The 25,212-nt window shown below is 42.4% G+C and overlaps 1 protein-coding gene across 2 annotated transcripts; it reads left to right on the forward strand.

The window, feature by feature from the left end:
- Positions 1–499: 499 nt before the first annotated feature.
- Positions 500–24,923, forward strand: st8sia1 (ST8 alpha-N-acetyl-neuraminide alpha-2,8-sialyltransferase 1). 2 transcript variants are annotated; one of them, XM_060890106.1, is made up of 6 exons: positions 500–632; positions 4,409–5,323; positions 7,095–7,239; positions 20,383–20,492; positions 21,421–21,513; positions 21,806–24,923. In XM_060890106.1, the coding sequence occupies exons 2-6, from the start codon at positions 5,100–5,102 to the stop codon at positions 22,269–22,271; spliced, it is 1,038 nt and encodes a 345-aa protein (XP_060746089.1). In that variant the 5' UTR covers positions 500–632; positions 4,409–5,099; the 3' UTR covers positions 22,272–24,923. The 2 variants fall into 2 exon arrangements, with proteins under 2 accessions (XP_060746089.1, XP_060746090.1); XM_060890107.1 differs by having other exon boundaries at positions 5,168–5,323.
- Positions 24,924–25,212: the final 289 nt, after the last annotated feature.

The raw sequence follows: 25,212 nt of genomic DNA on the forward strand, positions 1-25,212 counted from the left end.
TGTTTGTGACTCAGCAAAAAACGCCACACACGTCCCTGAGTGGACACGCCCAACACGTGAGTTGTATCTGTTTTCAAGTATATAGGAGAAAAGTACTTAAAACTCACATGTTTGATCCGGGGTGAATAAGAAATTAATAAAGAAATGAATTAAGAAATTAATGAAGGTCAAACCATTGATCTGGCATATGTATGTCTTTGGTCATTGATCTGGTGGGTGGTTTGTGATAGGGTTACCCCTCCCCTCAGAATGAATGTTTGTGATAGGGTTACCCCTCCCCTCAGAATGAATGTTTGTGATAGGGTTACCCCTCCCCTCAGAATGAATGTTTGTGAGAGGCTTACCCCTCCCCTCAGAGTGAATGTTTGTGAGAGGGTTACACCCTCCCCTCAGAGTGAATGTTTGTGAGAGGGTTACACCCTTCCCTCAGACTGATCATTAGCCAACGGGTGCTATCTACAACGTCACACAAGCGCTAAAAAATTAGAAATGAAAATAATCCTACATCCCATGATTTCTGCTTTGGTGAAACCTCGACTTTTTCAAGTAGTCAGTACTTTAAATCCAAATGCTCAAAATAATTAAATAGATTGAATAGTGTCAACTTAATTTTATAAAATTATTCAACTAACGTAAGTATTTTAAGTTTCTAGTACTTTTTCACTTTTTTGATTTTATTAAACTAATTATTTTTTATTAACTTAAACTATAGTATGTGTTAAGTATGTGACACTTGAGAGTAAAATTTCACTGTACTTATTTTTGTTGTTTCAACATTAGAATTTCAAAGGTTTTTGAAAACTGAGGTAAAATGAGCTGCAAGCAAACTATTATACAGTACAACTCTCCAACATATAATGATAAAATATTTAAACTGATAAATAAACATTTTAAATGATATATTTTAAAATATTTCAACTAAATTCATGAAGGTTGGATCTTAATTATCAATATGTATAAATATTTTTTTTTTCAAGAATAGTATGAAATTACAATATAATGAATAATAACATTTTCCAAAATGCTCGTTTACTTTCTTAAAAAATACTGTTTGAAATTTTTTTTTTTTAAATCCCTGTGTTTTGTGAGATTTAATTAAGGGTTACTGTCTGCAGTAAGCATCCCGGTTGATTTAAGGACTGGTTTCCTTTGGCTCACATGTCTAAGATGAAGAAAATATCAACATTCAAAACGTTCTACAAGATTTTTTATTTACTTCTTCTTTTTTCAGCTAAGGGATAGAATAACTGAAAACTTTGAGCATGTCTACAGTCCACTACAAAACACTATCCATAGTGAATAGCTATGGATAACCATATTCTAAGATGAAGAAAATATCAACATTCTAGACTTTCTAGGGAATTTTTACATCTAAGGGATAGAATAAAGAATTGTTGAGACATTTTTACATTAGACATGGCACAGAAGCGCTCGAATAATTCTCCCACTTCGGAAGCTAAAAAATTAGAAATGAAAATAATCCTACATCCCATGATTTCTGCTTTGGTGAAACCTCGACTTTTTCAAGTAGTCAGTACTGTAAATCCAAATGCTCAAAATAATTAAATACATTGAATAGTGTCAACTTAATTTTATAAAACTATTCAACTAACTTAAGTATTTTAAGTCTGTAGTACTTTTTTTTTTCGATTTTATTAAACTAATTATTTTTTATTAACTTAAACTATTAAGTATGTGACACTTAAGAGTATAATTTCATTGTACTTATTTCTGTTACCTCTGGATCAATTATGCACAATTTTGGGGTGTCGTATCACTGCTATGCGGACGACACACAACTTTATGTACCTATTAAACGCAAAGATAACTCAGCATACAAGAGATTGGAGGCTTGTCTGCAAGAACTCAAATTATGGCTTACAAATAATTTTATGATACTTAACGATGACAAAAACCAAATCATTCAATTTCGGCCAAAAGAGCACCCAGATGAAGTTTCTATTAACTTTGGTACTCTTAATCCTTATCTTACTTCTGATGTTAAAGATCTAGGATTTTGGCCTTAAATTAGACAAACAAATCAACACTATAGTTAGTACCAGCTTCTTTCACATTCGCAGGTTAGCTAAAGACAAAACTTTCTTAAGCAGGAAACGTTTTGAAACAGTTATCCACGCTTTTTATCTCAACTCGACTTGACTACTGTAATTCTTTGTACTCTGGGTTACCCCTCTCTTCCACCTCTCGTCTCCAAATGGTTCAAAATGTGGCAGCCTGTCTACTCACAGGTAGCCGCAAACAAGACCATATTACATCAATCTTACGTTCTTTGCCAGTTCGATACTTTGCCAGTTCGATGCCAGTTCGATACCGTATCGAATACAAGATTCTGCTATTCGTCTACAAAGCTCTCAATAATCTAGCTCCCAAATATTTATCTGATTTGATTGTTATGTACAATCCTTCAAGATCACTTACAGTAGATCCCAAAATGGCCATCTTTTACTGGTACCATTGATCCCGTCTGCAACGCAGGGGAGACCGAGCTTTTGTAGTAGCGGGCCCTAAGATGTGGAATAGCTCTTCTTTTATATTTATGTTCTTTCTTTTTTCCTTTTCTTTTATCTCTATGTACAGCACTTTGGCCAGCTCAGGCAGATTTTAAATGTGCTTTATAAATAAAATTGAATTGAATTGAATTGAAATTGTTGTTGCAACATTAGAATTTCAAAAGTTTTTGAAATATTGAGGTAAAATGAGCTGCAAGCAAACTATTGCTACTCTCCAACATATAATGATAAATTATTTAAACTGAAAAAAATCAAAAACATTTTAAATTAATCAGGATTATTGTTGACACAGTAAGTGTTCAATGTGTTTTTACAAGCTATTACAAGTATGTCATTTTTATGTAGTGAATTTCCATAGTAAACAGTTACACTGGTTTAATCTAAACAAAACTTTATAAACACTGTTCATCCGTGTATTCACAGTTAATAGATGTGTCTAAAGGTATAATTAAACAATGATAATGAACAACCCATGTGGTAATGCTGTCACTATGCAAAGTGAAGTGCGTGTTACAAAAGCGATAGATTATTGTTCAAGACATTTGGCAGTTTTTAATCTCAAACCTCCGTAAATGAGCTTGTAATGTACACCAACGCTACATGTGACCTTTAAAAACAACAAAAGCAATCTTTACAAGTATAAAACTAATATTAACTGGTACGGACAAAAACTAAATAAAATTGAAAAGATAGTTTTTCTAATATGTTGTCGCGTTTGGTGCCCATTGATATACAGTTATAGGAGAGTGAGAAAGCAAGTGCGATTGCAGACATATGTAGGAAAACAACTATACAATTTAATATGCTTTAAAACTAAGTTGGCAAAGTAATGTAGAGTGAATGGAACAAATTTCATAAATGGTGTAAGGATTTTGACTACATTCTTCGTGGGTGGTGCTGGTGGTTACATTTGCTCCACTGATGAAAAATCCTCTCGAAGAATGTAGTCAAAATCCTTACACCATTTATGAAATTTGTTCCATTCACTCCGATCAAAAGTTACGGCCTCAGTAGCTTTGCTCCAGTGTTTGTGATCAGGTACAGATAGCTTGAAAAGCGTTACGTTGTTTGATTCAGCATTGAAGTGAAAGCCGGCTGCACCTGTACCTAGGGAATTCTTACATCTAAGGGATAGAATGTTGATATATTGATATTTTCTTCACGTGTGTGTGCGTTTGTTCAGGGGCGTGTGCACTTGTGTGACGTTATAGATAGCACCCCTTGGCTAATTATCAGTCTGAGTGGAGGGGGTAACCCCATCACAACCATCCATTCTGAGGGGAGGGGGTAACCCTATCGCAACCATCCATTCTGAGGGGAGGGGTAACCCTATCACAAACCACATTTATTGTCACATCACCATAGCACGTGTGCCTTGGTGAGTGATTGCAGAAACAATTTACATACAGGTGAAATTAAGAACAATTTACATACAGGTGAAAATGTGCAAATGTGCAATATGCTCAATAACAGGTGAAAATGTGTACATAACTGAACTGTACATTTAAAAAAGTCCAAACATATATACTGTACAAAAAATAACTTTAAAGCATCTTTAATGGAATCAAACAAAAACCAGAGACAAATTGTAGTGTTTAAGCTCATTAGAAATTGTAGCTATTATTGTATTAATGTGCATTTATTACACTAGCCATAAAAATAAATATTCTATACTGGATGCACATATGTTTAATCATCAGTGTGCACCAAGATAGAATTTACAGTAAATCAGAAATCTTTATCAGTCCCAAACAGAATATGTCTGTATGAATGTGTCTAAAAAAGTACAACACCAACTGTGCAAAATTAATGGAATTACTATATAATGCTCTAAGAGATTAATACTTGTTTAATGCACATGTGATTTCCTGTCACAGGTTGTGTAAAAGTAGGATGTTTCAGCAACAATATTTGGAATCCAACGGATCTTTAGAAGACTGACTGTGTACTCAGGAAGGACTAGGAATGGGGAAATGTGATGACTCTGGTTTGTGGGGAGCACCTAGAGGAAAATGTATAGTACACAGGGGGTTCTTCAGGACTAAGGTTGGGAGCCTATGCTGTAAATAATCGGGTGTGGCTGCATCCTGTCCACAAAACCAAATCTCCATTAGCAGGACAAAAGGTTGATGTAGATCTACCACCAGGGGGCAGCAGAGAGCCATGACAAAGGCGCACACTTAACCGTGTTGAGGCATCCAGGCTTGACGAGCTGTCTTTTGTCTCAGATACTAGAAGAGATTTTCTACATCACTCATTTCCAGCCCATGGGATGGAGCGAGGAAGGGAAGACTAAAGAAACTCTGTAGTAAAGATTTGTAGCACTCGACGCTGAAACACCTCTTGGTGATGTGTCGAGGAGGAACCAAATGCGACATGGGGGGCAGGTGAATCTTTTGCTTGCTGCAAGGATACAACGGGGGCCAGAAGAGGGTGATGGAGGGAGGGACGAAACAATGAAACACTGAGCGTCTGATGCAGGCTGCGCGTAAAAGGACTGTGGAGGACGATGCAACGTTTTTTTTGCAGCCGGACCCTTTTGTCTGTCGTAATGGCGAGGGGACGTGAATGAAAAGGAGAGAATCTCTCTGTCTCTTCATGGCAGGCGGCATGATGTTGTGTTTGCGATTCCACAGGAGTAAGTCGGTGTGGGCCGCCGTGTGTGTGCTGGTGCTGTGCTGGCTTTACATCTTCCCTGTGTACAGGATGCCAAGCGATAAAGATATCGTAGAAGAAGTGCTGCACCAGGGAGAGACATGGACCAAGAACCAGACGGGCATCGACCTGTACAGGTATGTTAGAAGCCTTGCTAAAGGACATGCATATTAGTTTGGATTGCTGTTACATAAGGTCGCGATTCCCTTATGCGCCTATTTATTTAGTTAGTTAGTTAGTTATTTTATTTATGTATTTATTTATCTAGTAATTTATTTATTTAGTATTTTTTATTTATGTAGTATTTATTTATTTATTTATCTAGTATTTTATTTAGCAATTTATCTAGTATTTATATATTTAGTTAGTTATCTAGTATTTTTATTTATTTATTTATTTATTTATTTATTTGCTTGCTAACACCCACACAGCCACACAGCCTCTGATGTCTCCCAATCTCAGTCCTTCTCATTAAGAAACAGTTAATTTTACAAAGTGGAAAATGCAGCCTAGGTGAAATGTCGTGTGATTTACCATGCAACTTCACAGAGGGACAAGATACAAGATTAGCCCTTAACACGCGAGTTTATAACCAGGTATTTTCTACATCATGTTATTGATTGATTTTTTTACTTGATTGACATCTCCGTGATGGTTGAGATTGCTCATAACGAACCATAACCATCCATTTGCAGAGTGTATTCTGTCCTGTTCTGTATAAATGCAGTGTAGAGAGACTTCATCCTCCCATGGCCCTGTTTTGTTACATCTAAATCTCCTTTCCAAGAGGACGTGTGACAGACACAGTACTGTAGAGAAGCTGATTAAGATAATGCCACACAGCCTGACACCAGCACTGGGTTTAGTTTAGGATGGCATACTTTAAAACAGGTCGCTTGTGAAGTTGTAGACCTCTATTCACACCCATCAGTCAGCCAATTTAGTCACTGTTAATTAACACATTGTCACTTGTTTTAAAACTCATCATTTTTGTTCAGTTGTAGGACCAGAAATGGTGACCACTAGGTTCTTTTAATTGGCAGTTCGCACTGCTTTTACATGGGCAGGAAAAAGAAACCTATTTGTTACACACACACAATCTCAGCAGTTATATTTGCTGAAACTTTGCCTACCTCACCCATTCTGTTTTCTAAATATGAAGCCTACAATATTTTTTTATTCACTATCAAATTGAATAAAACTGTAGCACTATGTATATTAATGCATCATAAGGATGCCAAACTAACATATTTCTATTGTCCATTGCATGGTGCGTCAGCAGTGAAATACATTTTCTTTAATACTACTACTCCCACCTGGAAGCCTTTCACATCTCCAGCATCCCTGCTTCAATACGGAGCTCAGATTTAGTCTCTGTGTGGTGTTTTGCATGTTCTCCCCATGTTCATATGGGTTCCCTCTGGGTTTTCTGGTTTCCTCTCACTGTCCTGATACATGCAAATAGGCAGATTGCCCAGCTTAATTTCCCCTAGGTGTAAATGTGTGTGTGAATGGTGCCCTGTGAAGAACCAGAGTGCCATCTGGGGTGAATTCTCCTGCCTCGTGTTCAGTGTTACCAGCATAGACTCCGAAACCGCAACCCTTATCAGCGGTGCACTGGACAGGAAACCAATGTTCTCATTAATATACTCAATATACTGACCAGGGTAAAGTGGTTATGAAGATGAATGAATGATCAAATTATTGAACTAAAAAGAATGAGTGAATGAATGTATGTATGAATAATGTATTAACAATAGATGTATTCGTTTTACACTGTCATTTATCGGAGAATGTGCGCTTATAATGCATTCATGTCTTGACGTTTATATTTTATAATATATTTTTATCTAATACATTTTGCTCATGTGAAAAAAATTGACATTTATTTAACCGTATATTTTGTAGGAAGCTGCTAACTGAATGCTGTGACCCAAAGAAAACGTTTGCAGTGACCAAGGAGAATTCACAGATTGGGAAAGTCCTGTGGTACGACGGCGAGTTCTACCACTACCATACTGTCAACAATGACACCTACCCACTGTTCGTACAGGTACAGTTCAACAAATAATCATTCACAATCAAAATAGTAAACCCAAAGGGTTATTATGCTCATTGCTTTATCTTTGTACCTCCTATAATCACATTCATGAATTCTGAAGTATACAGATGTTTACTAGATGTTTACTTCAATTGTTACTTTGACTTTTACTTCTGATTACATAGACTGAATTATTACACATTGTGCTTTCTTATAGAAATAAAAGTTAATAGTATAGAAATGTGTTGTTTACATAATAATATACAGAAGAGCAGCATTTAATGTAGCTGCTGTAAACATTTAGGTTTATTTAACACCATGTGAGATCATTATTTTTAGAGTTTTTGAGTTTTCATTTATCCAACTTCAATAACAGCTTTTGTCTGATGAGCTTCCTGATGGGTTTGGAACTGTGGGCACATGGCTTGAAAATTAACCCCAGATTGATTGAAAGTCTATTACAGGACACCATTCACACACTCATTTACATCTAGGGGAAACTTAGCATACTGTAGCTAATCTGCGCATCTGCCTGTTTCTGGATAGTGAGAGGAAACCTGAGACCCCAGAGGAAACCTAGGTAAATAGTGAAAAAGTGTGGATCACAGACAGTAATCCAAGCTTCTTTTTCATGTGAACCATCGGGGGAGACTGCTTATAATAAAGCACAATCCTACCGAATGATTTGTTTGCATTATTTTGGATAAATGTTATATTTGTTTACATTTATTTACTACATTTACTAATACAATTTATTCTATTTAATAAATAGAAATATTTACATGATTAACATGTTATTATCCATGGCTTTCAATTGGCTAGATAGCTCTGCTGGGCCTCTGAGCAAGGCCCTTAACCCTCAATTGCTCAGTTGTATAGTGAGATAAAGAATGTAAGTCACTCTGGATAGGAGTGTCTGGTAAATGATGGAAATGGAAACATTTAAACAACTATTTGCTTTTAACATACACAAGACTGCTCAGTGTAGGTCACGAAAAAAGAGAATTGTGGTTTCTGCTACACACAGTCAACTAGCCTGTTTAGATGCATAACATCTCATTTTAATGCGATTATCTATGTCACACCACTCCAGCTTCTTTGTCTTTAGGTGTCATGATTCAGCCTGGACTTTTGGCCATGTGCTATTGTTGTCGTTCCTCGTCTCGTGTCTGCCCCACCTTTGTCTGGTGACAGGGAGGAGCAGACAAAGGTGGGGCAGACACGTGACGAGGAACGACAACAATAGCACATGGCCAAAAGTCCAGGCTGAATCATGACACCTAAAGACAAAGAAGCTGTTTACCCCTCGTCATGTCTAGTCTCTGTTAAATGTCATCAGTTGTATTGTTTTAGTTATCGTCATTTTGTCTACGTCTTATTTATTTATTAAATCCCCTTCATTTGAAGCTATCCTGCGTACGGGTCTGTCTCCTTCCATTCCAGGATGTGATAGAATGATTCCGCCTTAAAACCCAGCAGACCCAGCAGGATAGCTTCCAGCTCGGACTGGCTTTTTTCCCCTCTCCCCCTGGACTGTTCCGCCAATCCTTCAGGCCCTTTTTCTCCTTTTTTCTTTTCTCGGTGACATCTCTCCGCCCTTTTTCCAGTGAGGGATGCCGCTCCACTTTCGGTTCCGTCCGAGGCGGTCGTCGCCTCACTTCCTTCACGGAGGATGTCACCAACCCGTTTTTGCCCCTTTTTTTATTTTTTGGTGCCCTGCGGCATCGCCCTGCCTTTTTTTCGGTGAAGGACGTCGCTCCAGTTCCGGTTCCGTTCGAGGAGGGCGTCGCTTCACTTCTTCCGTGGGGGGTGCTGCAGGCCCAGGGAGATGGACCTTCCCACCCTTGGTATTCTGGTCATCGGGACGCGAGTCTGGCTGTGGTGTGTCGGGGTTGTGTTCGGCCCTTCAGCTCGGCTGAGGATATCGCTCGGCCCTTCAGCTCGTCCATGGAAGTCGCGTGGCCCTTCTGCTCGGCTGAGGACGTCGCTCGGCCCTTCTGCTCAGCTGTGGACGTCGTTCGGCCCCTCTGCTCGGCTGTGGACGTCGCTCGGCCCTCGCTGGCTGTGCCGCCGTGTGCCTTGCTCCCCCCACCTACCTCGCCGTGTGCCTTGCTCCCCCCACTGGCCTTGCCGTGTGCCTTGCTCCCCCCACCGGGATTCGCCGTGTTCCTCGTTCCCCCATCTGCCTTCGCTGTGTTCCTCATTCCCCCATTTGCCTTCGCCGTGTTCCTTGCTCCCCCCATTTGCCTTCGCCATGTGCCTCGCCCCCCACCTCCTGGACTCTGACAGGGTTTGGCGCTTCTGGAGCCGCAACTTGGGGGAGGGGGGGGGGCGGGGGGGTTCTGTCATGATTCAGCCTGGACTTTTGGCCATGTGCTATTGTTGTCGTTCCTCGTCTCGTGTCTGCCCCGCCTTCGTCTGCTCCTCCCTGTCACCACACCTGCTCCTTATTGTGTCTTCATTGTCTTGTATATTTAAGTGAGCCGCGTTGCCGATGGCAGCACGGAATCATTAGTTACGTTTTACCCCTCGTCATGTCTAGTCTCTGTTAAATGTCGTCAGTTGTATTGTTTTAGTTATCGTCATTTTGTTCGTCATTATGTCTTATTTATTTATTAAACCCCCTTCATTTGAAGCTATCCTGCGTACGGGTCTGTCTTCTTCCATTCCAGGATGAGACATCAGGAAGCGCTCTATGTATGTGTGTCAATTGTTTGTCATGTCTGTCAAGTGCAAGGAGAGAAAAATATATATTTTAGGGAAAGCTAGGCGAGAAAAACAATAATATGTTGCAATCTAAGCATTTTAAGAGATGCGTGGCATCCGTGCCCCCTGCTTTATCATGGGGAAAACACGCACTCTCTTTGCATTGTTTGTTTGGGAGAGGAGCATGCGCGTTCGGCTCTCGAGGGAGCCAGTTGCGTGCATTGTGAGGGATTCCCTCTGCGTATTCTACGATCACGCCTGGCTATATTTTCAGCGTCGGCTGCGCCTCGTAGTTCGGGTCCCACGTCCGGCGTGGCGGCTTTGATCATGGGGTTCGCAGGTTGAGTCAGCGGAAGCGGAGAAAAAGACGGGTATTTCCCTTTCTCTTTCCCTCTCCCCTGACTCCGTTTGTTTGGTTTCGGTTTCGGGAGCTCGCGCATCGATTTCTGCCGACCCGGAAGTGAGCAGCTCGAGGAGGAGCTTGTTGCGGGTGGGGAGGGGCTTCCCCCCTCTGAATAGCCAACATCAGTGTTTGAGGAGCTCCTCGAGGCGGTGACACGCGCTGTGTCTAGGTTAAAATCAAATTGGGAGGGCGTTAATGTCGTCCGTTCTAAGCTAGACGACTGCTTTGTAACCTTCACGCAGGCGGCTGCTGTTTTTCCCAGACCTCCATGCTGAGGTTTTGAGGTCTTGGAGAAATCCATTTTCAGCACGCATTTTTTTTCCTGCCATGTCTGACTATTCAGCCATTATAGTAAATATTTATTTATATATATTTATAATATACATTATATTATTATTATTATTCATTCATTCATTCATCTTCTACCGCTTATCCGAACTACCTCGGGTCACGGGGAGCCTGTGCCTATCTCAGGCGTCATTGGGCATCAAGGCAGGATACACCCTGGACGGAGTGCCAACCCATCACCGGGCACACACACTCTCATTCACTCACGCATATTATTATTATTATATACATTATAATATAGGGGGGCACGGTGGCTTAGTGGTTAGCACGTTCGCCTCACACCTCCAGGGTCGGGGTTCGATTCCCGCCTCCACCTTGTGTGTGTGGAGTTTGCATGTTCTCCCCGTGCCTCGGGGGTTTCCTCCGGGTACTCCGGTTTCCTCCCCCGGTCCAAAGACATGCATGGTAGGTTGATTGGCATCTCTGGAAAATTGTCCCTAGTGTGTGATTGCGTGAGTGAATGAGAGTGTGTGTGTGCCCTGTGATGGGTTGGCACTCTGTCCAGGGTGTATCCTGCCTTGATGCCCGATGACGCCTGAGATAGGCACAGGCTCCCCGTGACCCGAGGTAGCTCGGATAAGCGGTAGAAGATGAATGAATGAATGAATGAACATTATAATATATATATTCAGGGCTTGAAAGCCATGATATGGGGAGATGCCTGGGATTGAAGAGACGCTTAGAGGCTATCTCTCACCTACATCGCCCGCATGGAGGAAACCTGCATTCCATCCAAGCCAAGTAGGACTACTTCAGCGGCTGACCTGCTGGCAGAGCTCGATGGTGGCCAAGGGTTGGGACCTCAGGTGGTATCTGAGCTCCACCGAGCCACTGACTTTGCGCTCCGTGCCACAAAGCAGACGGCCCACTCCATAGGCCGTGCAATGGCTGCACTGGTTGCCACGGAGAGGCACATGTGGCTCAATTTAACTGATATTAAAGATAAGGATAGGTCCTCTCTCCTGGACGCCCCAGTGTCACCTCAGGGCTTGTTTGGCGACGCAGTGAGTACTGTCGTCGACAGGCACCAGGAGGTAAAATGCCAGTTGGCGGCGTTCAGGGAGCCTGGGTCATTTTCCAGCCACACCCAACCCCCTCCTAGCTCACTACAGGACAGTAAGGAGGGTTAGTGGGCAGCTTCCATCTTGTCAGCGGTGAAAGCTATTCGGCTAGGCCAAGGCCTCTCTGTAGCCGAGGCACAGAGGGTGCTCAGCCTCATGTCGGCAGCATCCAAAGTTATCAATTGGGTCTACTTCACATGAGGCCATTCCAGCTCTGGCTCAGGAGTGCGGGCTTTCATCCTCACAGATATCCCCTCAGGGTTATAAGGGTTACGCGCTGTGGGCTTCGTACCCTTCTTATGTGGAAAAGACCCCGGTTTCTGGCCTTGGGTTCCACTCTAGGGGCGTGTCACCGTCACAGGACTCTTTTGATGGACGCCTTGCTTTCGGGCTGGGGAGCAGCCTAGGAGGGCCTTCCTGCCCAGGGTCTATGGGAGGGCCCCTATCTCTCATGGCACATAAACTGCCTGGAGATGAGGGCTGTGTTTCTAACACTTTCTTCCATGCCTCAGGGGCTGCCATGTCTTAAGTACGGACAGGCAGCACTGCGGTGGTTCCCCATGTCAATCATCAGGATGGTCTGCATTTGTGCCCCCGTTTTAGGTTGGCACAGCAGATTCTGCTCTGGGCAGAGACCAGGTTCCTTTCGCTGAGAGAGATTTTCATCCCAGGGCATGTAAATCAGGAGGCAGACTTCCTGTCAAGGCAGGGGCTGAGGCCCGGGGAGTGACGTCTGACCCCCCACGCGGTGGAGCGAAATTGGTATGGACGTGGCCGAGGCTCCGTCCGTATGCCTTCCCCCCCAGTAGCTCTGCTCCCGCAAGTCCTAGCCAGAGTGCGCCACGACCGGGTCAACCTACTCCTAGTTGCCCCTCGTTGACCCTCTCCAGTTTGATTCATGGTCCTAGCCTCCCTCCTGAACGGCACTCCATGGAGGTTCCCGTCAGGGAGGATCTCCTCTCTCAGGCGCAGGGGGCAATCCTACACCCCCGCCCCGAGATGTGGAAGCTTCGGGTCTGGCCCCTGAGGGGGACCAGTTCCTAGAGGCAGGCCTCTCATCTGCGGTCACCGAGACTCTACTGAATTCTAGGGCTCCCTCCACTAGGAAGCTGTATGCTCTGAAGTGGAGGCTTTTTTGCCTCTGATGCTATGAACACTGTCAGGATCCAGTTCACTGCCTGGTCAGTACAGTGCTGGAGTTCCTGCAGTCTTGCTTTTCTCTGGGCCTGTCCCCATCTACTTTAGAGGTGTACGTGGCTGCCATCTCTGCGAACCACGAACCTGTCCTTGGGGCCTCCTTGCGTAGGCACCCTCTGGTCTCTCGCTTTCTGCGTGGTGTCAGGCGGCTGAGGCCTTCCTGCAGACTGCGACTTTCCTCCTGGGACCATTCTGTGGTCCTGGAGGGGCTGCTGGAAGCCCCCTTTGAGCCCATGGAGTCAGCCTCTGAGAAGGTTCTGACCCTGAAGTTGGCTCTGCTCCTAGCCTTGGCCTCTCGAGAGAGAGTGGGGGATTTGCAGGCTTTGTCGAACGCCCCACCTGCCTAGAATTTTCAACAAACACCACTTTTAATAAGGGTGTTTTTTGGTGTAAACATAGTAGCTGACATAACACCTCGAACTATGTCTCAGTGTCTTATTTGTATCTAGAGGTGTGAGGCGAACGTGCTAACCACAAGGAAAAAGAAGAAGCAACACAAGACAGTAGCGTGACAGTAGAGAGTGTGATAAAGGAGACATTTCCGGCCTTCTTGACTGTTCAAGAATAACTAAAATTGAGCATAATTATGCATAGGGCATTTTTCTTTCCATTTTTGCCAGTGAAACACTGGCCAATATAAAATCTAGTAATCTTAAGGAAGCTCTAAAGATTATATTTACAGCATTTGTCAGAGCCGTAAATCTAGAACGACTAATTATCTTTATCGCATTTTATACAACAGAGCAATTGAGGGTTAAAGGGCCACAGCATTTCCATACAGCACTGTCTGTGTTCAATACACACTGGTTGTAAAATGAATGTATGCTCTTTGCATGAGACTCCTCTCTCAGGCGCAGGGGGCAATCCTACACCCCTGCCCCGAGATGTGGAAGCTTCGGGTCTGGCCCCTGAGGGGGACCAGTTCCTAGAGGCAGGCCTCTCATCTGAGGTCACCGAGACTCTACTGAATTCTAGGGCTCCCTCCACTAGGAAGCTGTATGCTCTGAAGTGGAGGCTTTTTTGCCTCTGATGCTATGAACACTGTCAGGATCCAGTTCACTGCCTGGTCAGTACAGTGCTGGAGTTCCTGCAGTCTTGCTTTTCTCTGGGCCTGTCCCCATCTACTTTAGAGGTGTACGTGGCTGCCATCTCTGCGAACCACGAACCTGTCCTTGGGGCCTCCTTGCGTAGGCACCCTCTGGTCTCTCGCTTTCTGCGTGGTGTCAGGCGGCTGAGGCCTTCCTGCAGACTGCGACTTTCCTCCTGGGACCATTCTGTGGTCCTGGAGGGGCTGCTGGAAGCCCCCTTTGAGCCCATGGAGTCAGCCTCTGAGAAGGTTCTGACCCTGAAGTTGGCTCTGCTCCTAGCCTTGGCCTCTCGAGAGAGAGTGGGGGATTTGCAGGCTTTGTCGAACGCCCCACCTGCCTAGAATTTTCAACAAACACCACTTTTAATAAGGGTGTTTTTTGGTGTAAACATAGTAGCTGACATAACACCTCGAACTATGTCTCAGTGTCTTATTTGTATCTAGAGGTGTGAGGCGAACGTGCTAACCACAAGGAAAAAGAAGAAGCAACACAAGACAGTAGCGTGACAGTAGAGAGTGTGATAAAGGAGACATTTCCGGCCTTCTTGACTGTTCAAGAATAACTAAAATTGAGCATAATTATGCATAGGGCATTTTTCTTTCCATTTTTGCCAGTGAAACACTGGCCAATATAAAATCTAGTAATCTTAAGGAAGCTCTAAAGATTATATTTACAGCATTTGTCAGAGCCGTAAATCTAGAACGACTAATTATCTTTATCGCATTTTATACAACAGAGCAATTGAGGGTTAAAGGGCCACAGCATTTCCATACAGCACTGTCTGTGTTCAATACACACTGGTTGTAAAATGAATGTATGCTCTTTGCATGAGACTCCTCTCTCAGGCGCAGGGGGCAATCCTACACCCCCGCCCCGAGATGTGGAAGCTTCGGGTCTGGCGCCTGAGGGGGACCAGTTCCTAGAGGCAGGCCTCTCATCTGAGGTCACCGAGACTCTACTGAATTCTAGGGCTCCCTCCACTAGGAAGCTGTATGCTCTGAAGTGGAGGCTTTTTTGCCTCTGATGCTATGAACACTGTCAGGATCCAGTTCACTGCCTGGTCAGTACAGTGCTGGAGTTCCTGCAGTCTTGCTTTTCTCTGGGCCTGTCCCCATCTACTTTAGAGGTGTACGTGGCCGCCATCTCTGCGAACCACGAACCTGTCCTTGGGGCCTCCTTGCGTAGGCACCCTCTGGTCTCTCGCTTTCTGCGTGGTGTCAGGCGGCTGAGGCCTTCCTGCAGACTGCGCCTTTCCTCCTGGGACCATTCTGTGGTCCTGGAGGGGCTGCTGGAAGCCCCCTATGAGCCCATGGAGTCAGCCTCTGAGAAGGTTCTGACCCTGAAGTTGGCTCTGCTCCTAGCCTTGGCCTCTCGAGAGAGAGTGGGGGATTTGCAGGCTTTGTCGAACGCCCCACCTGCCTAGAATTTTCAACAAACACCACTTTTAATAAGGGTGTTTTTTGGTGTAAACATAGTAGCTGACATAACACCTCGAACTATGTCTCAGTGTCTTATTTGTATCTAGAGGTGTGAGGCGAACGTGCTAACCACAAGGAAAAAGAAGAAGCAACACAAGACAGTAGCGTGACAGTAGAGAGTGTGATAAAGGAGACATTTCCGGCCTTCTTGACTGTTCAAGAATAACTAAAATTGAGCATAATTATGCATAGGGCATTTTTCTTTCCATTTTTGCCAGTGAAACACTGGCCAATATAAAATCTAGTAATCTTAAGGAAGCTCTAAAGATTATATTTACAGCATTTGTCAGAGCCGTAAATCTAGAACGACTAATTATCTTTATCGCATTTTATACAACAGAGCAATTGAGGGTTAAAGGGCCACAGCATTTCCATACAGCACTGTCTGTGTTCAATACACACTGGTTGTAAAATGAATGTATGCTCTTTGCATGAGACTCCTCTCTCAGGCGCAGGGGGCAATCCTACACCCCCGCCCCGAGATGTGGAAGCTTCGGGTCTGGCGCCTGAGGGGGACCAGTTCCTAGAGGCAGGCCTCTCATCTGAGGTCACCGAGACTCTACTGAATTCTAGGGCTCCCTCCACTAGGAAGCTGTATGCTCTGAAGTGGAGGCTTTTTTGCCTCTGATGCTATGAACACTGTCAGGATCCAGTTCACTGCCTGGTCAGTACAGTGCTGGAGTTCCTGCAGTCTTGCTTTTCTCTGGGCCTGTCCCCATCTACTTTAGAGGTGTACGTGGCCGCCATCTCTGCGAACCACGAACCTGTCCTTGGGGCCTCCTTGCGTAGGCACCCTCTGGTCTCTCGCTTTCTGCGTGGTGTCAGGCGGCTGAGGCCTTCCTGCAGACTGCGCCTTTCCTCCTGGGACCTTTCTGTGGTCCTGGAGGGGCTGCTGGAAGCCCCCTTTGAGCCCATGGAGTCAGCCTCTGAGAAGGTTCTGACCCTGAAGTTGGCTCTGCTCCTAGCCTTGGCCTCTCTCAAGAGAGTGGGGGATTTGCAGGCTTTGTCGAACGCCCCGCCTGCCTAGAATTTTCCCCTGGCATGGCCAAGGCTATTCTGCACCCTGGGGCAGGATATGTCCCTAAGGTGCCCAGGAGGGCTGGCTGTCCAGTCTTACTGCGGGCCTACTGTCCCCCGCCCCATGAGTCGGCGGAAAAGGAGAGGCTGCATTTGCTTTGCCCACTGAGGGCCTTGAGGACATATGTCCACTGCTCTAGCTCGTGGAGTAACTCCTCCGCCCTTTTTGTCTGTCTTGGGCCGGAATAAGGGTAATCCGGGTTCCAAGCAGCGACTGGGTAGTGGAGGCCATTAGCTCAGGCCTATGAGGTGCGCGGTTTTGCCTCATCTCTCGGCATCAGGGCTAACTCCTCTCCGCACACCTCTATCTGGTTCTATAACCTGGTCTTGGACCCCACTCCAGGGTCCCAGGTCTTGCAGGGCCTTGATGGTCTGTTCCCAGTCTGCTCGTGCTCTCTCATCGACCGGTGCGTGGCGACGTGGAGTGGCGACTGACGCAGCATCGAGTTCCCTCGAAAGGGAACTACACCAGGTTACGTATGTAACCCGGTTCCCTGAAAAGGGAACGAGACGCTGCGTCGCTGGCCACGCCCCGGGCATCCTCTCGCGCTTCCTTCAGACAAATAGAAGCTGGAGTAGTGTGACGTAGATGCCCTTATATGGACTTGCTGGCACGTAATCACTCTGTCACGTGTCCTTCCCGAGCCATTAAAATGGCGTGTGTGCACACAGAGCTTCAGACACAACTTCCTCACAGAAGCATTCCCATAGCGTCAGCACTAACGCAGCGTCTCGTTCCCTTCTCAGGGAACCGGGTTACATACGTAACCTGGTGTAGATTTTCACACTTCCAGTGAGTCACCTCAGACTTGCTCATTGGGGATAAATACAAATACATTCAAATATATCGTCGCTGTCGGGCGGAATCCTCCAAAACCGTTATTTTTCAGGAAATTAAAAAAATCTGCAGTGCACAGGGTTTAGTCCACATTGCAGTGGATTGTCTTGCGCTAAATTCCTGTCCTCAGACGAGCACCAGAACTAGCGGGGATCAAGATTTTTTTTATTTGAGCCCAGTGTTTTGAAGACATTTACCTCAGAATACGTGTTGATTCGTTGCGACTCTTCTTGAGGAGAAATATGCCGCGAAGCTCTCCTGCAGAGTGAGGAAGAGGTGGACAGTTGAAGTGTCCAATGGAGTTATGAGGTTTGCGTTCAAGCTATTTTCAAGGCTTTAGATTGGTTAATAACTTGTAAAAATAACAGACCCACGTGGGGACTGACCAATAGCATCGATATGTGAAAAAATATGAAATTGACAAAATTTGGACATACGAGGTTTCCGCCCGACAGCGACGATATGTAATATTGAGTTTTTGTATTATATTAATATTCATATTAACCTTTTGTTTTATGTTTATGATCTGTAAAGCTGCTTTGAGACAATGTCAATTGTTAAAAGCGCTATACAAATACATAAATTCAATGAATTTAATTGAACTGAATTTATTTAATATAGTAACAAGATGATAAGGCTGCAGGTTTTTCAGGTTTTTTTATTCTGTTGATTTTTTATTATCAATTATTTATGATTATTTATATTTTAATTACTGTTGATGAAATAAATGTAAGCATTAATTAGAACAGGAAGTGGATATACAGCGCAATACAAAAAGGATATTCAGAAAGTGAAGAGTAATGTTTGACTCTTTGAGTTCTTGGACCAAAGGATGAGGATGTAGCAGTCTCTTCCTGTGTTCTTTAAGCAGTCATACAGTCTGAAGGCAACCTAGAAGCACATGTGACTCCACACAGGCACTGAGGTCAAGGGTCATAAATCACTTGTAGGCTCTTTGTGTGTTTTCCTGCCGAGGATGTCAATCTCACAACAAAAGAAAAATGTCTTCACTTCTGTTGTTTTTTTTGCTTACATGTGACACCAAGATAGTATATATTATATTTGTGTCTAATGCAGTTCAAGTGTGGTTTCTTCTAAATATTTCTGTGATAATGATTCAGTATGTCACTTCTAGGTATGAATGTGCAGTGGTATGGTAGTGCTAAAGTTAGCAGAAAGAACCTGGTTCGGAGTAGTATTTAATATTACATTTGAAATGTTTGAACACACAGACAACAGCATTAAAAAAGCTAAATGAACATTAGGTAGAGGGCAATCAAACAAAATATGTTATTGTTACTAATAGTTTTTATTACGTCAATATATCAATAACTATTTTATTTCTTCTGCCAGCGTGTCGAGAGTTCTGAAATATACCAGCTTCATTAATGTTCAGTAAACCTCAGAAGTGGTATATAAGAACTGGACTTAAACTGATCCAAATAATTTCAAATATTTAACGACTGCAAATCAACTAGATCTGTCTTCAGCGCAGGTGCGGAAATTACGCAGGGTGTAAATGTTGACGTAGCTTTTTGGAATTTGTCCTGATGACAACTGTAATATTTTATTATTGGTAATAGAAGATTGGTGTAGAAGCTTAAATCAGTAGGTTTTGTTTGCAACGTTCAACAAACACCACTTTTAATAAGGGTGTTTTTTGGTGCAAACATAGTAGCTGACATAACACCTCGAACTATGTCTCAGTGTCTTATTTGTATGTAGAGGTGTGAGGCAAACGTGCTAATCACAAGGAAAAAGAAGAAGCAACACAAGACAGTAGCGTGACAGTAGAGAGTGTGATAAAGGAGACATTTCCGGCCTTCTTGACTGTTCAAGAATAACTAAAATTGAGCATAATTATGCATAGGGCATTTTTCTTTCCATTTTTTCCAGTGAAACACTGGCCAATATAAAATCTAGTAATCTTAAGGAAGCTCTAAAGATTATATTTACAGCATTTGTCAGAGCCGTAAATCTAGAACGACTAATTATCTTTATCGCATTTTATACAACAGAGCAATTGAGGGTTAAAGGGCCACAGCATTTCCATACAGCATTGTCTGTGTTCAATACACACTGGTTGTAAAATGAATGTATGCTCTTTGCATGAGACAGAGAGGAAAGATCACAGTCTAGGGATATTTCTGTTCCTCAAACCTCTGATTTCCTCTCACTATCGGTCTGTAGTTGCTCTGGGGAATAATTAGTTCCTTAAGTTAATTTCATTTTATTATCACACAGCAGCCATGATCTAAGTTTGTGAGTGAGTGTGTGTGTTTGAGTGTGTATGAGGGGGTGGGTGCTGTATGGAATTGTTTCTGCCACAGTGCTGCAAGCCCATCTCTTTATCTGTTTAATAGCTTGAGACTGGACCTTTCTCTTTCGGTGTTTGTGTGTGTGTGTGTGTGTGTGTGCGTGCGTGCGTGTGTGTATACTCTAGCCCCTTTCATTTGGAGTGTAGTAATACTATCTGTGGAAATTGAGTCTAAAATTGAGTGGTGGTGAATGAATGATAAAGCTTTGTGGGTAAAATCTAAGTGAATGGCAATTATGGATTGTTTTAATTTGGGATTGATTGCATGAACGTTAGTGCTGAATGGCATGTTAATCATTATTGCTATAGTGGCACTTAAACTAATACTAAAACCTGTGTAAATCATCTATATACTCTAACGAACCACTTTTTTTATTGTGCTCTGACCAATACAACCCATCTTCCTGTAAATGTGAAAATAAAAAACTTCATTTAATAATCATCAAAATAATGTAATTCACCCTTTAACTATGACACATCCCACAGTGTGTAGATTTTGTTCATGTTTTCAGATGCACTGTGTGGAAATGTTGTTGATCAGGACATACTAACCCCACATTTCTCATTTTGGTGCTGCCAGCTAAGATGAATATGTGAATGTGTGTGCCTTTTGTGTAACGAGGGCCTATTTTTGGTTGCCAGGATATTCCTTTTCAGCTGCCACTGAAGAAGTGTGTGGTGGTGGGCAACGGAGGAGTTCTGAAGAACAGCGGCTGTGGCAAAGAAATCGACCAGGCCGATTTTGTAATGAGGTAACCCTGGCTCATCTTGTCTCCTTGCATTCGAAAAAAAATTGTGTACATGTACGAGGTTTATTTCAAAATTGTATGTGTTCTACGTTTGGTAAGAAGTATGGCTGAGTCTGTATCTCATTTAATGCAATGATGATAGCCAGGAGCAGACATTTCTTAGGTCATATAAACAGATTAGGAAGAATAACATGCTTGCCCAAGTACCTCCAGCTTTCCCTGTGCAAAAAGATGAGGTGATAATTGTGTTTGTGTTACCAGCACAGTCCTAGATAATGATTATTATTGTTCAGAGAGCAGACAGCAGAAGGTTCACCCAGTATTTAGAATGCATGTAATACTTTGCTACTCTACTTAGTACAGTAAACACGGCCAGCTTTGTATATCTTTTATGCTACAAAAGTGTATATTCCTACATAGCAAAGTTTGTGTTTTATTAATGTCAGATGCACTAGCACTGGGCGATAATTACACACTGTACACCAGTAAAACACCAGTTTTCCATTTCACCAGCTTGCTTATTGAGATGTTACCTCATGTAACTCCTCTAAAGAGGATACTTTCATTCTACTTTAGATTTTTTAGATACTACATTGGTAAAGCTTTAAAGTATTTGCGGTCATATTTAAGGTTTAGTTTTAACTTATATTAAATAGGATAAGCATATTCACTTTAAGTTGAATTTTAAATGATTGTAATGCTGTTAGTGGAGAATTTGTTTTTTACTTAGTTCAGTCTTAGCATGATATTATTTTTTAATGAGTTTTAATTCTTCTGCTTCTAATTTTAGACATTTTATGTTTCACTCTTTGTAATAAAACTTCACAAAAATCATAAATAAACTAACATCATCCTAATTAACGTTGTGTGCTGTCCAAAAGATTGATTTTCTTTCTTCCTTTTTCTCTGTTTTCTTTTGTTTCGGTTCTAGATGTAACCTGCCCCCGCTGTCCAAAGAATATACCGATGATGTAGGCAGAAAGACCCAGCTGGTGACGGCTAATCCCAGTATTATAGAGAAAAGGTAATTCTATATGTTCTCTGCATCCTATAAACTGTGGAAAAAATGGTGTTCTGCTCATCACAGTGACTATCTTTGTTGTCACATGACACCCCTGCACTGCTTATATGACCAAATATGGATTGTTCATGTATTAAACTAAGGACATTATGTTCCAGTAATGCCACCCATGAGATGTTTTTGATTATTGGATATTCTTTTTATTTCTCAAGCTTTCTCTGCCCAAAGACTGAGGAGAAAAATCTTTATTCAATTATGTTTGATTCAGTTTACCTTCTCATCTTCTCTCCCCCAGCTTTCAGAGCCTGCTGTGGTCTCGCAAGGCTTTTGTGGAAAGCATGAAAGCCTATGGCTCCAGCTATATCTACATGCCTGCCTTCTCCATGAAGCCTGGCACAGACTTGTCCCTGCGTGCCTACCATGCGCTGGCCGATTCAGCGTCCAACCAGACAGTGCTGTTTGCTAATCCGGACTTCCTAAAGAACGTGGGTCTCTTCTGGAAGCACCACGGCGTACACGGCAGACGTCTATCCACAGGCCTCTTCTTGGTGAGCCTCGCGCTGGGAGTGTGTGATGAAGTGACAGCGTTCGGCTTCTGGCCATTTGCGCTGGGCCTCGACCAGCAACCTGTAAGTCACCACTATTACGACAACGTGCTGCCTTCGTCTAGGTTCCACGCAATGCCGGAGGAGTTCATGCAGCTATGGCATCTACACAAAAGTGGTACCCTGAGATTGCACCTGGGCCAGTGTGCTCACTAAAATACCACATGTAGGATGTGGTCATTTCTGTTTAACAAAAAAGAATCTGCCACCCTCACCTACTCTTCATATTCACGTGAGAAAAAACGCGTGACTGCAGCCCCTCTATCAAAAACCCACCAAACTGATGCCACCCCCAATGTCTGCTTGTTTCCTGTGGGTAGACGCTCCATTCCCGAAACCTAACACACAATGGTATTCACACGCAGTCAGAATGACACCCACACACTTTCTTTTTGGTTGCCAAGGGACTGTCTCAGCCTTTCCAAGAGTGCTGTGAGTGTGTAGAGAGGGAAAGAAGAAGCGTGGGCTGATATGGAGCTGTAGCTGCCTTTACAGCAGCTGTTCTCCCATATCTCTTTTTTCACTCTGAAACATGAATGAGGGTGCAGGGAGGCATGCATGGATCAGGTAATTAAAGACATTTTAAATGCTCTCTGAAAAAAGAAGAAGCAATGTGAACAGCAGGATTTTCGCCAGGATGACATATAGCCACAACCTTAGTGGTTTGATGAGGCCGAAAAATGGAAATAATTAAAAAAAAAAAAAAAAAAAAAAAAAAAAAAAAAAACAGTAACAATTTTTCTGATTTTTATTTGCAACATTCTGTGGATAAATAGTTTTTGGTGAAGAATCCCAGGAAAGTATTCTTCTATTAATATGTCTTTTTTTTTGTGATATTCACAATGTCGAAGCTCCTCAGCTTAGATCCTCAAAATGGAAAATGTGAACTTTTGGGTGTGAAAAGAATGTATATTGTCAATGCACTGTTGTACAGCCACAATTTGATATAAGTTCATCTTGAATTCTAAGCTACTGTATTTGTATATTCAGGTGTTTGTGCAATGCTTCTGGTCATGTGAGTCTCCTGATCATGTTCTTGTATGTTTGGGTCACCATATGGAATGGTTACAAAAGCAGGTATACGTGCATTGTCATCTTTAGTTTACTGTCAGAAACCAAAATGAAAATGTCAGGCATCAACTAGTTGTCAGTTTTGCATCGTGAGCATAATAGTATTATGCCTATAGTATTTTGTGATAATTGCAGAAGGATTTTGCCTGTGGGGGTGATGTGGCTGTCTGTACATCTTCTGTGATCTGAAGTTGTCAGTATCTTCTGTGAAATACAGTCTTGCTTTTATAGTAACAGATTTTTTTTAATGATAAAATCCTACTCAAAATTGTCATTAGTGCTACTGGGGCATTAGCGCTGCCTGTGACTGCTCAGGTGCTGGACACCTGGTCCTGAATTGCAGTCTGTACATAAATGTAATGATTGGTCTGAATGTAAAGGACATTTTGGGCTATATATCCAATCAAGTTAACTCTTAGTTAAATTCTACCTGAAAAACCGGCATTTTATCTGGCTTTGTCATGATCACTGTTTAATCATTATTTTTATCATTATTACAATCATTATCACTACAGGGTTACTAACTCAAAGAATGAAATCCATACACACTCATAGATGCTTGGGGTTTGCTCAAGGCCAGGCATGTATCCATCTTCACTGTCTCTGTTCCATCTGTTCACATTCCTTGAGAGGTCGAGTGCCTTTTTAATGTGAAAGGGGGAAAAAAAGGAAAAAGGAGACACCAGCAGCAGTAGATAAGGACTAAGTATTTCTCTTGCCTTCACGTTTTTGCTCCTCATTGGCAGTTCTCCATACATGATAATGTTTTACTTGATGTTGAATTAAATCCAGCAGGATCTTGATTTAAAAACCACTTGTGTTGAAAGGAGTCTTATCACAAGCTGGCTACCAACGGACCAAGTTGAGATTCTACCAGTTGTTCACTCAGTTGCCATTTGAAGGCATGTCTTGTATAATTATTACCGAGAGAATCTTTAGAAAAGACAGTGGGGTATTTGAATTTTTGTTTTTTGCACCTTTGTCCTGTTCAGTATTGTGAATGACTGAGACTATAGCTTGTATTGCAGCCTGCATGACTGTGTTATGTGTATTTGTTTAGGAATCTGAAATTTGAGTTATGGATGTTTTTCTTAATGATTATAGTTTTATTTACATTCCTGCCCCTTTGCTTTCTGAGCCATGTTAAGCTGTGTACCCAAAGTGTAACAGCGCTTACCTCAGCCATTTGTTTTTACTGGCAATTCCCAATGCTAATCTTATGAAATAAATATGGAAATACATATTGATTCAGGCCAGAATTTAAAATAAAAAAAAAAAAACAAGACTCCTTTTACTGTTCCAGTTGTCGATTAGGTTATAATTTACCTTTTTTTTTTCTCTGGCTTGAAAAGAAAATTTAATGTATGTAATTTATGTAATGTCGAAGATTTTAAATAGAGGAAAAAAAGCTGAAACTGAAAAACGAACTCTTAACCAGTCAGTGAGTGCTTCATATGTGCTGGAAAAATAAGAATAGGAAGAACAGCTTGCAATGAACAGTATTTTTGTAACAGCTGGGTTATGCCACATGGAAAAAAGCAACCAAGTAATATGTGTTGAAAATGGTGAGAAAGATTGTAATAAAGTAACCCAGTTTCAACTGTCCTGGTTTTCTACCCACCTTTCTCTATTTTATGTTTTACTCTAGTTACATGTTTATTATGCACGGTTTGTGTTTCCGCTGTTTTATATTGTAGTATAAGTCAATAATTAATGGACATCCCATTAACAGTGTATTCCCAACTCACACCTAGTGTTCCTAGGATCCACTATTACCCAGATCTGGATCACGAGTGAGAGATTTATGTTTTAAAGATGAAAATGACAGAAAATGTATATTTACTATCAACAAACTTCCAATGATTCATTAATAAGGTTAGAGCATTTTACAGGTGGTTTTAGATCGTAGGCATGTAGATGCCCTCTTCAATTCAGACCACTTTTTTTCACATTTTTAAAATCCAAAGAAGAACCAAGGGGTAACATCCATGTTTCAGGTTAATGATTCATGAATCTATCTAGAGGA

The sequence above is a fragment of the Tachysurus vachellii genome, chromosome 16 (assembly GCF_030014155.1).
Source record: "Tachysurus vachellii isolate PV-2020 chromosome 16, HZAU_Pvac_v1, whole genome shotgun sequence".
NCBI lineage: Eukaryota > Metazoa > Chordata > Actinopteri > Siluriformes > Bagridae > Tachysurus > Tachysurus vachellii.

Coding starts and splice junctions, on each gene's coding strand:
- st8sia1 (XM_060890106.1), top strand. CDS start 5,100: ATGAAAAGGAGAGAATCTCTCTGTCTCTTCATGGCAGGCGGCATGATG. Junction 5,324..7,094: donor ACGGGCATCGACCTGTACAG/GTATGTTAGAAG, acceptor TATATTTTGTAG/GAAGCTGCTAACTGAATGCT. Junction 20,493..21,420: donor CAGGCCGATTTTGTAATGAG/GTAACCCTGGCT, acceptor TTTCGGTTCTAG/ATGTAACCTGCCCCCGCTGT.